Source organism: Corylus avellana, chromosome ca1, assembly GCF_901000735.1.
Source record: "Corylus avellana chromosome ca1, CavTom2PMs-1.0".
NCBI lineage: Eukaryota > Viridiplantae > Streptophyta > Magnoliopsida > Fagales > Betulaceae > Corylus > Corylus avellana.
Genome location: NC_081541.1, coordinates 33157389 through 33171739, shown reverse-complemented (window position 1 = coordinate 33171739; position 14351 = coordinate 33157389). Strand labels below are relative to the sequence as shown.

The following is a 14351-nucleotide window of genomic DNA, read 5'->3' as shown; positions in this document are numbered from 1 at the left end:
GACCTAAGTTTCAAGGACTGATTGATGATCTACTAATAACGATTCAAACCTAGACTTCTAATTTGTTTGTTTGTTTTTTTTTTTTTTTTTTCCTTTCCTTTTCTATGGATGTCCATGGCGCAATTTATGGTTCTTTAGTGTTCATTATACATTATTTGTTTCTCCAATGACGGTGGTTTGTGGTGAGATTATATTTCTTTCTTAGAGAGTTTATACAGTGGACATGACAGTATCAATATTCAATAGTGGTTGGGTCTTTTGTTTATTTTTATATATTTAAAACTTGTAACCACTTTTCAAAAAAAAATAATTTAGAAATAAACAAAAGACCTAACCACTATTGAATATTGATACTGTCATGTCCACTGTATAAACTCTCTAAGAAAGAAATATAATCTCACCACAAACCACCGTCATTGGAGAAACAAATACTGTATAATGAACACTAAAGAACCATAAACTGCGCCATGGACATCCATAGAAAATGAAAAGGAAAAAAAAAAACAAACAAACAAACAAATTAGAAGTCTAGGTTTGAATCGTTACTAGTAGATCATCAATCAGTCCTTGAAACTTAGGTCTACTTCCATGTAGTGTTCTAGTATATATCTCAATGGCAGTTTTTTCAACACTCTATACACCTTGCAATTTTTGAAGAATGTTTCACAGCCATTAAAGTCCCTCAAAACTGCATCTAAAATTTTGGTGCAATACCTCGGAAATAAAGTGTTGATCGCTTCATCAAATTCTTCACGAAATTTAGCCTGTAATTAAAAAAGAAAAAGAAGAGAGAAAAAAAAAAAAGTGTATTAGTATATATAATTTATTCAATTATAAAAATTGACCAATTAAACTAAAAGAAAATACCTTATTTCCACAGTTCTTAAGGAAATGGTGGTGAACATTTCTCACAAATCCAAGGAAAAAATTAGCTGAATTATCATCAGCAGCACCCCCAAATGTCCATCTAAGGATCTTTGCATAGAATAATGCAGACAAGTGCCCCTCGTTAACTTTGTTGTCCAGTCAGATAACATATAATCAGCTCTATTCAACTAGAAGTTAATTTCAAAATATCGACGGTTTTTGTCACGAAACTCTATAATCAAATGAATAAATCTAAATCGATCTAGAGCGTCGAAAGTTGCAAGATGGTACAATGAGTAAAAACTATGTTGTTTAACCGTCTTGAAATCGGATGAACTGAGACCAATTAAAAATAGCTTGGAAAAAAAAAACTGAAGATCGATTGGTAAAGGTTTTAACACCTCATTTTCATACATTCTCGGCTCCTTTAAAAGTTCAGCCACCAAACATCGGAAATCAAGAGTATCAATCTTGATAACCTCACAAAGTTGTGCCTGATTGTCCTTTGCACATTCAGCATCATAGGGAAATGTTATACACATATCATATGGATCGATGAACACTCGGTCGGTCAGCCTACCGCAAAAATAGGAAGCTTATAGACATGATTCACTATAGTCCTTATCATTTTTTTGCCCTTCTCTCCAAAACCTAGGAGATTTCCCCCCTTGTCAAATACCCAGATGTTTAACAAGTCTCGATGTGGTTCATCCATGTTTTGCACCTTGTTCATCCAACACTTGAGCTCTATACAATTTTTTTTTTTAATTAAAAAAAAAAAAAAAACTTGAGGGAAATAAAAGCAAGAAAACTACTGCACCCGTGGTTTTTTTTTTTTTTTTGTAAGAAAACGACAAGAAACAAGAGCAAAAAGAAATAAGAGTACCCGTGGTTGAGGGGATGCGAGGAACACGCTTGCACAGATCTTGACCGAATTCGAACGTTGGGTAAAGCTGGACATGGACAATTTTGAGAGCTCGATGAGGGAAGGCTAAGGAGAAATCTGAACTGATTCGTTGGTAAAAAGTGAAGGATTTGGGCTAGTCTGTAGAGCAGCAAGCTCTGCGTGGGCAAAAAGGACAAAAAGTAAAAACAGTGAAGGATTTGGGCAACTTATGTGTAGAGCAACAGGTACTGCTGCTCTGCGGATCGTGCGTGGGAAAAAAGGAAAAAAGTAAAAACAGGCAAGAAGGGCAAAAATGTAAATGGCTAAAATGCTAGTTGGCCTTTTTGTCATGTTTTCTGCCCTCCACCCTTTTTAAATATGAATTTAAAGTATTCTTGAGGTTCACGCACTACCTACGGCTACTAGCTAGAGAGGAATAGGTCCTGCAACCTGCAACCATGCACGGTACCCTAGTTTTTTTCCCATTTTGTGTTTGCTTTTCAATTGTGTCTCCTTTTCCTTTACTCTTTTCTTCATTGTTTTTTTATTCCTTAAAGGTATTGTTTTTGTATTTGATCAGGGATTTTTAAAATTAAAAAAAAAAATATAAAAATATATATAGGAGACCCGAGACGAGGACAAATTGCAAGGTATGGTCTTCCAAGAAGGTACCCTCAAATGTTAGTTAATAACTAAGTAGATGATAGTATTCTATAAGCATCTCAAATTTTCTTATTTTTTCATGATTAACTTACTAATTAATCAGAAATCATGTAGTTTTTTTTTTCTTACTTCAATTTCAATTATGACATATATGTTAGTCACCAAAAATAAGAATAAGTATTTTTTATTATTTTTTTTTAATGTTCTCCTTCATTCTTAATAATAACTTTTCATTTTTTTTTAATGGAATACACATTTGACGTACCAAACTAGACTTAACTCTTAAATTTTAAATAAATTATAAAATTAAATACTAATAACCTAAATAAAACTAAGAATTGTCCGATTATTTATTTTCTTGCATCATGGGTATCACCCAATGATCATTGGTGTACAAAAACTTCACTAAACTCGAACTCCTCATGACCATGGTCCATGGGATTCATGATTTGACTTAGTTGAAAGGTGCCCTCTGCGCTCTCAAGCGGTGTGTAGGAGTGGCCTTGGTGCTGCTGAAGTCACATAACTATCAGAACCAAAAGAATATAAAGAAAAATAATGCTACAATCGAAAATTGAGTAAGGGTATTGGTAACAGGACTATGAGGAATCTACAAGCATACATCTTGGTGCTGCTTCTTCAAAAGAAAGGCTTTGGAACTAGCATCCAGGGTACAGCTAGGGGTGCAAAGGCGGGCGGTTAAAAACCGCCCGCTAACCGCTATAACCGCCAACCGCCTAACCGTCTAACCGCCTAACCGCATTAACCGCTAACCGCATAACCGCTATAACCGTCGAGCGGTTAGCGGTTATTGGGTCTACTAACCGTAACCGCTAACCGCTAACCGCCTTTTTATATAATATATTTTTATAATTATAATTATAAAAATATTTATACATATAACATAATCACTTGATCATTAAATCACAATTTTTTTAAAAAATAATTAAATCACAATTTGAGTATTAATATATTATCACTATAATTTATATGATTATATCACATGAGATTGATCATTAAATCATTTGATTATATAATAACAAATTATATATATATATAATATGACATAACTCATAAGTATACCAATTCATACTAATACAACAATTAAATATCTAGAGACTTATTTCCAATGTATGTTATAAACTTATAAGTCTATATAAGTCTACATATGTATATGAATAATATAAATGTATAATATCAATACTTAATCATATGATTCAATGACAATTCAAATACTTTATTCAAGACTTCAAGTGAACCATATTATTAATGTACAATGATGATGTGATTCGTATAATATCAAATTAAGTAATTGACATTGGATTAAACAATGACCAATGTGTTACTTATAAACACATTTTAAGTATTAATGTATTATCATTATAATTTTAGTAATTTATATATTATTACTATAATTGATATGATTATATCACATGATGACTTGATCATTAAATCATATGATTATATAATAATAAATAATACATATATAATATGACATAACTCATAAGTCATAAGTCTACAAGTTAATCATATGATTCATGTACAATGATAATCACAATTGATTCAATTGGATTAAACAATATATTACTTATAACTACAAGTCTACAATTTAATTAAAGTATTATTAGATACTTTAGGAATTTAGGATTTAGGAGTTTGAACATTACCATTTACCATTAGATATTAAGTTTAATTCAAAGAAAAAAGATTATAAGTAAATATGATAAGAATTTAAATAATTAATCATATGAATCATATGATGTAATTTAATGAGACTATATAATTATATAATATCAAATTAAGTAATTGACATTAGATTCAACAATGTGTTACTTATAATCACAATTGAAGTATTAATGTATTTTTTGAACATTTTTTAGAAAAAGAAATTTAACCATTTTTTGAACTTATTTTATATGCTTTGTGTTGAACTTTTTTTTATATATTTTTGTATATATTGTGACAGTTGTCTGAAATTTGAACTTTTTTTTGTATGTTGTGTTGAATTTTTTTTTTTTTTTTTTTTTAAAGTTAACCGGTTATGATTTAATATTTAAGAAATTTTTTTTAAAGTACAAGTAAATGTAAATTTTGGGTCAAATATTTTTGATTTTTCAATATGGGCTCTTTTTATAGCAATTGGGCCCAAGAAGATATTAAAAATAAAAGAAAAAAAAATGAGGGTAAAAAAAAGCCCAAAAAGCCCTAAAGAAAGCCCAAAAAGCCCAAAAAAAAGCCTAATTTAAAAAAAGTGGTTAGCGGGCGGTTATCTATTTCGTTAACCGCTAACTGCTAATCGTTAGCGGTTGCGGTTAGTGAAATCTACTAACCGCTAACCGTAGCCGCCTTTGCACCCCTAGGTACAGCAACAAAGGCCAGTAATAATAGCACAAGCTGGTAATGGAACACATTAGAAAATTGTAAGGAACGACCACTTGTTATTTTCAAATAACATTATAAATTTAAAATTATTCAAAAATAAAAAACTAAAAGAGAGACAACCTGCACTGTTTGCCGGCCAACAAAAAGCTGGTTTTTGCCAAGATCATCACTAGGACTGAGGAACATGTATCTCACTACATGGTATAAATCAGCTTTTGAACCAGTGCACCACTTCACAAGGATGAGAATGGACAGGTAGCTAAGCAAACTGTTTAAAAAAAAAAATTATCTGGGGAACAAATTGGAACCTGGAATAATGCAGCTAAATGTAAGTTGAAGTTGACAACAAGTTGACAGATGGGCAATAAAATTAATTCAATGGTGAGATAAGTGAAAGTAAATATGTGATGTACACACGTGATCTCAATGGATAGCTCAATCAGTTACGGATCATACCAAATGAAGTGGAGATCACTAGTTCGAATCTCTTCTTCTCCCTCGAGACAATTACTTAAAAAAGAGAGAGAGAGAGAGAGAGAGAGAGAGAGAGATCTACACACATTAACCTATAAATTACTGACTATGACAGATCTTGAAAAGAATGAAAATGCTTAAAGTATGCAAAAATCCAAATAGCACAATGTTACCAGATATTCAGGCTACTCATGAAGAATTTGGCATTGCAATAGCTTAATATGATCCCAAGGTTCATTTGGGCCACCCCAAGAGGAATCGACATTTTCATCTTCAAAGAGTTGAGGAATGGCAGTTCACAGCGGGTACCATGCCATGCAGGATCTACGCCAAATGGATAAGTGGGACGCATCTTAATCAAGCCCACTGTAGTAGATTATATATCTGCCAAAAAATACAAAATAAAAATGATATGCTTAAAGAGCTTACAATATATAGTAAAAGGACCCCGAAAAGTTTACCTGCACGAAAGATCACGGCATGCATATGCAGAGGGAGCAAACAGCTCAAATGGGACACAGAAAAATTCACTATAGATCAAACCTGTGTAGATTGAGAAGCGTGCCATCATCAAAATACAATAACGAACACCAAACATTATTTCCATAATGTCTCCAAGCTTCTGTAAAACGGCAGAATAGTGATTGAATTAGATTTACCGCAAAGAAATTCAAACTTATCAAAAACAAAACTGCAGACCGGATTTTAAATATAGAAGCTTGAATGTCAAACAAACTATTCATATGAAAAAGGTGTCAAGATAATGGTTTTTTAACAAAGCAAAATAAATCTCTCACCGTGAATGGATGAAATATTCATGCATTGTACACTTGTATATATACTTGACTTTGCAGGGTTTCATTAACAAGACACTTCAATTATTTATTTATTTATTTATTTTGGTAAGTAATACATTTCAATTACATGTTACTGAGTTGCCACCTAATACTCGTCCAAATCCAACTAACCCATGCTAAAACTTTGACTAACACAAAACCTTAAAATCATTCAGCAGGTTCAGAATCCCTATCAATCACTAAAAATCCGCAGCTTGCATGTAGAAGGATATAATAGGTCTACTAGCTGTCAAAGAACCTAATAAAAGAAAATATGATAAAAACAAAAAAACAAAAAGCTAGCAAGCACAACATGAGAATGATTTCTTCTCAAGAGAAGCATTTCTACATACATGGATATAAAGAGGTTATGGGACGAGGATGCAGTTGTTGATTACAGCAATATCAGCAAAATCCACCGCTAATTAAGACATAAAAATTCAGCATATTGCCAAAAATTCATCAAATTTGATGATCCTCATGTATTCACAATGTAACTGTGATTAACAGATCTAGGGCAAAAAATGATATACAGTGAATTTCAGATTGATTGTTGAACTTCATAAATGGTTACTATGCCATCAAATGAGGAATATAACACAGATTTCTCTTTCCCTATTACTCAGTTCACCTACATTATGGCCATCTACTGATTTGGTGGACAAAAAATGAGATCAATACAAGTAAATTACATGAAGTGGATAAGATTTCCCAACATATGATCAAATGAAAATCCCTTCTCCTAGGGGAATAGCAAAACAAGTAAGTGTTGAGGAAGTCATTACTAGTTTCAAATACACTCTTCCCCTTGTAGTTTGATCGTAATTTCAATTTGGTCCCTTTATTTCAATTTGAATTGTGAATTATATACTTTGCTCAGTGTGGTGCAGCAATTGGTTTGAATTAGTCTAGTGGATGGAGTTTCTAGATGGTGCAGCAACACATTTGTATTAGTTTTAAGTGTATGGAATTTGAACACATGATCACTATATGACCTTTGCTCAAGGCTATTGTCCAAATTTACAAATTCATGCTCTCAAAAGTACCAATTTGAGACTCAAGTTTCAATTGAAATAAAGGGAATACAAATATACAATAGTGGAAGGTTTTTATTTTTTATTTTTTATTTTATATGTACAATAGCGGAAGTTCTAAACAGATGTATAGCCAACCCTTAGTGGTTTAGACATGGGTTGCTTGATAGTTCTAAGCTCCTAGAGGCATTAATGTGAGCAGGCACTTAGCACACACTCCATATGTCTTTCAATCATCAACAACAATGTTCAACTATTAATATAACATAAAGTGAACACAATGTTAAAGAGAAACCCACCCGTATGCATTAACTATTCTTGGAAAGGAGAAATGAATTTGTTTGTGCGAAAATAGGTAGGCGGTAACTCCTTTTGTTTGCAAAACCTGGAAAATTGCTCCAACTTGGGAGTTAGAGTCAAGTGCTGCCCTCTACAATGCATCCTGGATCTGCAAAAGTCAAGTCCAGAATTGTTTTTTGAGTAAGTGGATAAAAGATTCACATGTACATCATAGCCGGAATTTTTTAATTCAGGGTGGTCCAAATATATACAAAGGAGAAGAATACCTGTTTTGTTGCAAAAACAGGACTCCAACCCTCAGTAACAAGACACTTTTTTGTCACATCAAGGCTAAGCATGTTCAGGGTGTGATATACGGATTTCTACTTTCTCACCTTCATAAGCAAAAAAATATTGGTAAATAACCAAAAAATAGTTCAACATAGCAAAGACCTATTCATTATCTAAATCAATTAATTTCACTTAATATAATAAGATTGAAACAGACCAAAAGGTCCAACTGCTCAAAGTGATCTCCAATAGAATAGTCTGTAACACCCATATGTATAATTCTAACTAAATTTCCAAGTACACTCAAACTGTAACATGTCAGCAAAGAATTTTGTTAATTAGATTCGTTTAGATGATTGGTGCGGCTTGGAGTTCAGAGTTCATCAGACAGTGTCTGATTGACAAAAAAATTACATTGAAGACTGAAATCATTATTCATCAGAAATGAAGGACTATTATATTTCAGCCATTGATATCAATTTCAAAAAATATTACTCTCATCTGCTAGAGCCACAAATACTCGAGTACTTGTTAAAACAGTTCAAAAAAAAAAAACAAAAAACAAAACTATGTTCAGCAGTTTAAGGCATGTTCGGGTGGCTCGGCTGGGATGGAAATTTTTTTACCTAGGCTAAGAAAAAATTGCAAAAAAAAAAAAAAAAATACTACACATGAAAACATTTTAGGATCTTTAAGTATTAGCAAGGATTTTGAATTCTGGATAATTCCAGTAACATAAGAAGCATGTGCACACACATAAAGATAGCCAAGGTTTACATTGAAAGTACAATACGTATAAGAACAATTTAGGATTATAAAGCCCAAAAGTACATAGGATGACAATACAAATAATATTGTTGACAAAATGAATTATCGTCTTACAATTTTAGTGCAATATGTTAACACATGGGGTATTCCCTTGCGTAGCTTTGGTTCCACCTTATATTTATGCTCCCAAGCAACTGATATTCCTAAAGTCCCATCGTTCATACGAGAAACATCGACCGCCATACAATGAAGATAATCAGCTAGCGTACATTCTAAAAAGCAGAACCTCTCCCTCTCTAGGTGGACCAAGCTAGGAAGTCCAGGACCTCCTGTGACTTCACAGTAGGATAAACAAGAACTTTCAAGACCTTCAACACGCCCTTCTAGCCACACATCCAACTTCAAGTCATAGGCAATCAATATGTGTACGTCATGTTTGCGTTCGATCCAATACAGTGTATTACCTACACTTAGAGGTCTTTCTAGCCAGTCCATACGACACATAGGGTGTAGTTTGCGCCTTGCAGGTGCAAGCTCTTTCCAAGATCTATCATGCACACTATACTCATAGAAGATAGCAGAAGAGGTGTCTTTGGGTACACTGAAAGCTACAATAATCCTGTCGGGATTCTCAAGAACCGCATAAATGATCAGAGGCATCAGACTATCATGGTGATAACTTGGAGGATTAGGTAAAGTTTCCCATTTTCTATTGACCGGATCAAAAACCTCACTCCAACTATCAGCAGTATGATGAGGAGGGAAATAATTTCTAACGTAGATCTTACCCCCTAGAACTGAAGCCGCAGTGTTACATCTCTTAGAAATCATCGGGGGAGAAACACGAACCCATTCTTTAGCCATACCGGGATTAACCCGTAATTTATATCCTTGGCGAAGTGGCTCATGGGAATAGTTCATACCCCCAAAACAGTAAAGGTGGGAGTCTAGGGCTGCTAAGGCACTGGACAAGGGAATTATTCCATTCCAGAAAGGAATTAACTGTTTTGGGTATACCTTGTCGGAACCGTTCGCGTGAATAGTAATGGTATACCATTTCAAAGCCCCCCACGCATTTACAACATCCTCGTCATCCCTCGCCTCGAAGGAAGGCACACAGAAAAATATGTCATAAGCACAGGGAGAAAAAATCTTATGATCACGACGACGACTCACCCGGGGATGAAATAACGTCGCTGTCGCTGCCAGGCCGAGGTGTCGGTCCACGTAGTACTTGTCTGCATCCATTGAGTATTTCAGTTTTTCCTTCGTTGGGGGGCTGCCTTCTTCCGTGGATGAGTCAGAGAAAGTATGGGGAGGAGACCGATTCATAAAATCTTTCAACGGCATCTTCTTCGCAGAGGTGCGCTCTTTTCGTTTTTTTGGGATGCCTTCTTCCCGGAAACATTTCATTTTTCCTTTTTTTGGGATGCCTTCTTCCATGGTTGAGTGAGTCGAGAACGGTAAGATTTGGGGGGCCTTCTTCCCGGACTTTATGGCGTGGATTTTTGAGAGGAGGAATAAACTTTGATTGTTGTCATTGATCCAATACGTGGGATTTAAATAGAGTTGAAAAATAAAAGACAAATACTCATACCACTCGGACTACTAATCCTTTCCGTACTGGGAGAATAATTCCCTTTTACTTCCCAAACTAAACTAGGAGAACCTAGAAACATCTCCTAGTTTGGGAAGTAAAGATTTAACTCAAATATTACATTGTAACCCATTCGACGCCGTTTGTTTTCAAGGCAAACTCTGATGATACAAGAAGTTGTTTGAGTTGATCACAAAATCTGAGTTCAATCGGAACAAAATCCAGCCTACAACTTGTCCAAGAAGCCCAAGTTGAAGATTTCAGTGAAAAACAGAGACAAGCATGGAGAAGGTGTGAGGAAAAAAAATAAAAAGATAAAGGAAAGAGAAAATCGTGAGAGGAGAAAGAGAGAAGCCGAGGAAGAGGGAGAGAGAAATAGAAGTGAAGCCGAGAGAGAGAGAGAGAGAAGGATTTGTATGAAAGTCTTTTTTAGGTTAAAATGGTGATGTAGTTAAAAAGAAAAATTTTCTCAACATCGGAGGAGGACAGCCTAACCTACGACTTTTGAGTTTTGATTGTGGTAATTAAGGTGATCGAGAGTTGGAAATTTTATTATTGTCACTTATGTTATTTTATTGTCTTGTTATTTATTTACCAGATTTTCAATTATGTAATTTTCAGTAAGCTGTCACATTTCCTAATTCAATTGGAGTTGGTCCCAAAGCCAAACCCGAAAAACTCAACAGTGATAGACTAGAACCATGACATTTCCTTCTTTCTACAATCACAAACATCAGATAAGAAACGCAAATTATATAATTAAGCGGAAAGAGATCCATGTTCGTTCCTCAACAATAGTTTATTACTTAATACAAGAAACGAGAAAAACAAAACAATTTATAACTTAAAATTGGCAAAATTGGACAATATATATATTATTCTTGAAATAGTAATCTACATTGCAACTATAATCAGCAACATTACTTAGGTGGCCTTCGGTAAGGGAATAATATGTCATCAAGACTCCCTTTTATGGAGTTGTACACTCTGTTCAGATTCTTGCCCACACTTGATGCTACTAGTCCAGCATTCCTAGTAAACCTGCACATTCGTCAACTTCAGGTTTTTGTCTTATGAGGATAAACATTAAACACCACTGAAAATACTCACACAAATTATTTATTTATAAAATTTCTATCTTGCCTGTTCAGGAATTCATCTCCTGGGTGATGAATTGGTTTGTAGGGTTGAGGTTGAGGTTGAGGTTGAGGCAAAGCACTAGCATCTTCTGGGAATGAAGAAACAGATGAGGAACTTTAAAGTCCAAAATTCCAATACAAATTAATTTAACGTTACATCTCGAGGAAGCTAAAATCACTGCAATATTTAAGATTTTCACAAACATAGAACGGATCAACTGTAAGTAGAATTGTGAATGAATAAACCAAATGAGAAGCAGCAAAGCAGGAACCTCCTCAACGGTGGTGCAGTGCGTTTTACTCATCCCAGCATGTTTTTATTTTCATGCAGAACAGCATATCTATATGCATTGGGAAGTCGCATGACTATAAAATTATTCTATAATGTTTTTCTTTTTTGCAAATTTTGAAATGAGATGACATCTAAACTACAGTGATGTTATATTTGGACAATGCAGATTTTTACATTTGGATGCTAAGAAATTGAGATAAATTTCACTAGTTTCCCAACACATCTACTCCTTGATAATAAATATGTATCTTCAGCTCTTTAATTTTCCTGAGACTTTAGGTGGGGCTTATATATAGATTCCTGCTAGCCTAGTGGCTATATTCCTGCAATTCTGCCGCTACTCATTTGTATGGAATTGTACCTTGAGCAAAAATCCCTTTACTCTCAAAACAAAGGGCCACCAATTCGACGTACAGTCATAAAAACCGCATTCTAAATCACACTGCACTTCCACAGCTTTGAGGGAATTTAATCTAACTTCACTATTTTTGGTGATTGTAAAAGTTATGAAAAGAACACAAATGTCGTCTACAACCCAAACATTGAATGGAAAATTTCTTGCTTTACGACCAAAATATTAATGGACTGTGTTAAAACTCTATAAGAGACAAATTCTTTAGAACTGCATCCATTCCATAGAAAATAGACTAGGAAAAAAAGCAATTCTCACACAAAACCAAAGATTAAATAAAATTTTGCAACAAGGAAAAACAATGTCAAATGACTTTCAATACCTTCACTTCCATGAACATCAGCAGGAGCATGTTGTACTGGTCTTCTGTCCAACAATATCTGAAACAAGGAGTAATTATATCAGATTAGAATTTGATCAGCACAAATGAATTTGAACTTCAAAAATCCTTTAAAAAAAATGAAGTAAAATCCACTTCTGGAGAAATAAGAGTTTTGTGTAATAAAAGTTTTGAGAAATAAGAGATTAAATAAAATTTTAACTTTAAACTACACTTGATAGATAGTATATTCTTCCACTAGGAAAAAGAAATTCTGATTACCATAAGTCACAAACATTCATCAACAAATAACATCCCCTTGTTTCGCGTGAGAAGAAAGTTATTATTGGTATAAACAGCATTTGCATACTAGGATGTAACCCAAAAAAATCAAACATGATATCTCCCATCTAGCCTTCAAACTTCAAGATTAAATGTGAAATGAGTTTCATTTATTAGGAAAACCAAAGAGGAAAAGTAAAGATATAACACCTCAAGACCAACACAAAACGGCAATTTTGCTTCTTGATTCTGCTGATCACTTGAAGAGTCCTTGTTGTCCAAGTAGACCGAGTAACCAACACAACCATACCTGAAATCTGCAAGGTTGCGGCCCTCTTTGGAAGCTTCATACTCAGTTCCCCCCACAACATAATTGGGTACTGGTCATGCACCTAAAAAGTCAGTACATATCTTGCGAAAGTTCCAATCAATAAAATCCTCAATTGGGAACTAAAATTAATTACTTTTTTTTTTCCCCAAATTTTCTGATAAATTAACTGGGATAAAAAAAAATTTGATGAGTAATTCAAATTTTATTAGAAGCGCAGAGGGGCGCACAACCCAAGTATACAAGATAGACACCCAACTCGGTAGAAGAAGAACACAAATCCAAAAAATATAGACTGAAAATGGTTCAGAAGCTCAAAAAGTAAAGAACAAACAAAGAAGCAACCCCCTAGAAAGCCCCAGCACAAACAACTTCATAATTAACCATATATCAACATAAATATATTGATAGTCAAGAAAAGCATAAATTACTATATTGGAACCAAACCAGTGGTGTTAATAGTCAAGAAAAGCATAAATATTACATTATAAAAGCAACCTCTGTATCAGGCAACACACACATGACATACTTAAAACCTGAAATCAACATGAAGCTACAATTCAAGGATATCAACGATCAAAACCAAACCCCAGCACTCTGTCGGTTGCCGAGAAAATACCCCCAACAAACACCAAATCGTACGCTAAAATATCTTAAATTTAATTATTAGGAAAAATGAAATGATACCCTCCACTCTTTTGATCCAAAAACAAACATCTATCGTATTTTATATAAGCTATCAAATACACACAAAAAAAAAAAAAAAAAAAAGGGTTCTGAATTTCCTTTCCTTTTCCTTCATTTTCTCCGCAACCAACCAGAGGACAAGCATCATAAAAATCAAAAGGAAAAAAAAAATGGGAAAACGAGTTGAAGATGGAGATTAAGACCTTGGAGGGCTCTGGAGAAGCCAACGCAGGTGGGGTTTTTGGATTTGGATTTTTGCTGCGATGAGTAGTAGAGACATCCCTTGCATGACTTTCCTTTCAATCCTTTGCTCTGACTAAGGTTAGGGTTTTGATTGTCGAATCCCCCTTCTCTGTCTTCTTTGTTCCCCTCCATTATTCTTCAGCAAAATATTTTCAATTCCTCTCTCCCCTCTCTCTCTCTCTCTCTCTCTCATGCAAGCAACCTATGAATTAGCATGTCTTGAATCCGACACCCCATCTGCGGTATTGTTCTGTTTTTTTCTTTTTCTTTTTTTATTTTTTTTTTATTTTCTTTTTTCTTTTGTTTCTATGCGGTATTATATTTATTCTACAACTATTGAAATATGCTAGTATAGATTTATCTGAAAAATAATGAATCAAATTTGAAATATATATTTAATATTTTTTTGTGTCTCAAAATCAGCCATGTATACATTTTCGTATCATTTTTAAAAAATTTAAAAGCATAATATTTTAATATGGAATGGAGCGAATTAGTAATTATGAAAATTTTTTGGAGTACTATTGCTTTTCTATAACCACTTATAAAATTTGACATGATAGTTCGCTAAG

General features: G+C 33.9%; 2 protein-coding genes across 5 annotated transcripts; both read right to left on the bottom strand.

The window, feature by feature from the left end:
* Positions 1 to 2696: 2696 nt before the first annotated feature.
* On the bottom strand, positions 2697 to 10017 carry LOC132167208 (uncharacterized). 3 transcript variants are annotated; one of them, XR_009438661.1, is made up of 6 exons: positions 7709 to 7777; positions 7442 to 7590; positions 5816 to 5894; positions 5446 to 5656; positions 4919 to 5066; positions 2697 to 2928 (listed from the first exon to the last, which is right to left on the bottom strand). XR_009438661.1 is itself a non-coding variant. In XM_059578117.1 (2 exons), exons 1-2 carry the CDS (start codon positions 9921 to 9923, stop codon positions 7805 to 7807), a joined length of 1341 nt encoding a protein of 446 aa, XP_059434100.1. In that variant the 5' UTR covers positions 9924 to 10017; the 3' UTR covers positions 7772 to 7804. The 3 variants fall into 3 exon arrangements, 1 of the variants encoding a protein (XP_059434100.1); XR_009438662.1 differs by having other exon boundaries at positions 4919 to 5656; positions 5734 to 5894; XM_059578117.1 differs by lacking the exons at positions 2697 to 2928; positions 4919 to 5066; positions 5446 to 5656; positions 5816 to 5894; positions 7442 to 7590 and adding an exon at positions 8595 to 10017 and having other exon boundaries at positions 7772 to 7816.
* Positions 10018 to 10810: 793 nt separating this feature from the next.
* LOC132189133 (uncharacterized) lies at positions 10811 to 14016 on the bottom strand. Of its 2 annotated transcripts, none has more exons than XM_059603684.1 (5): positions 13740 to 14016; positions 12732 to 12901; positions 12243 to 12300; positions 11221 to 11302; positions 10811 to 11118 (listed from the first exon to the last, which is right to left on the bottom strand). In XM_059603684.1, exons 1-5 carry the CDS (start codon positions 13909 to 13911, stop codon positions 10998 to 11000), a joined length of 603 nt encoding a protein of 200 aa, XP_059459667.1. In that variant the 5' UTR covers positions 13912 to 14016; the 3' UTR covers positions 10811 to 10997. The 2 variants fall into 2 exon arrangements, with proteins under 2 accessions (XP_059459667.1, XP_059459658.1); XM_059603675.1 differs by having other exon boundaries at positions 11221 to 11305; positions 13740 to 14015.
* Positions 14017 to 14351: the final 335 nt, after the last annotated feature.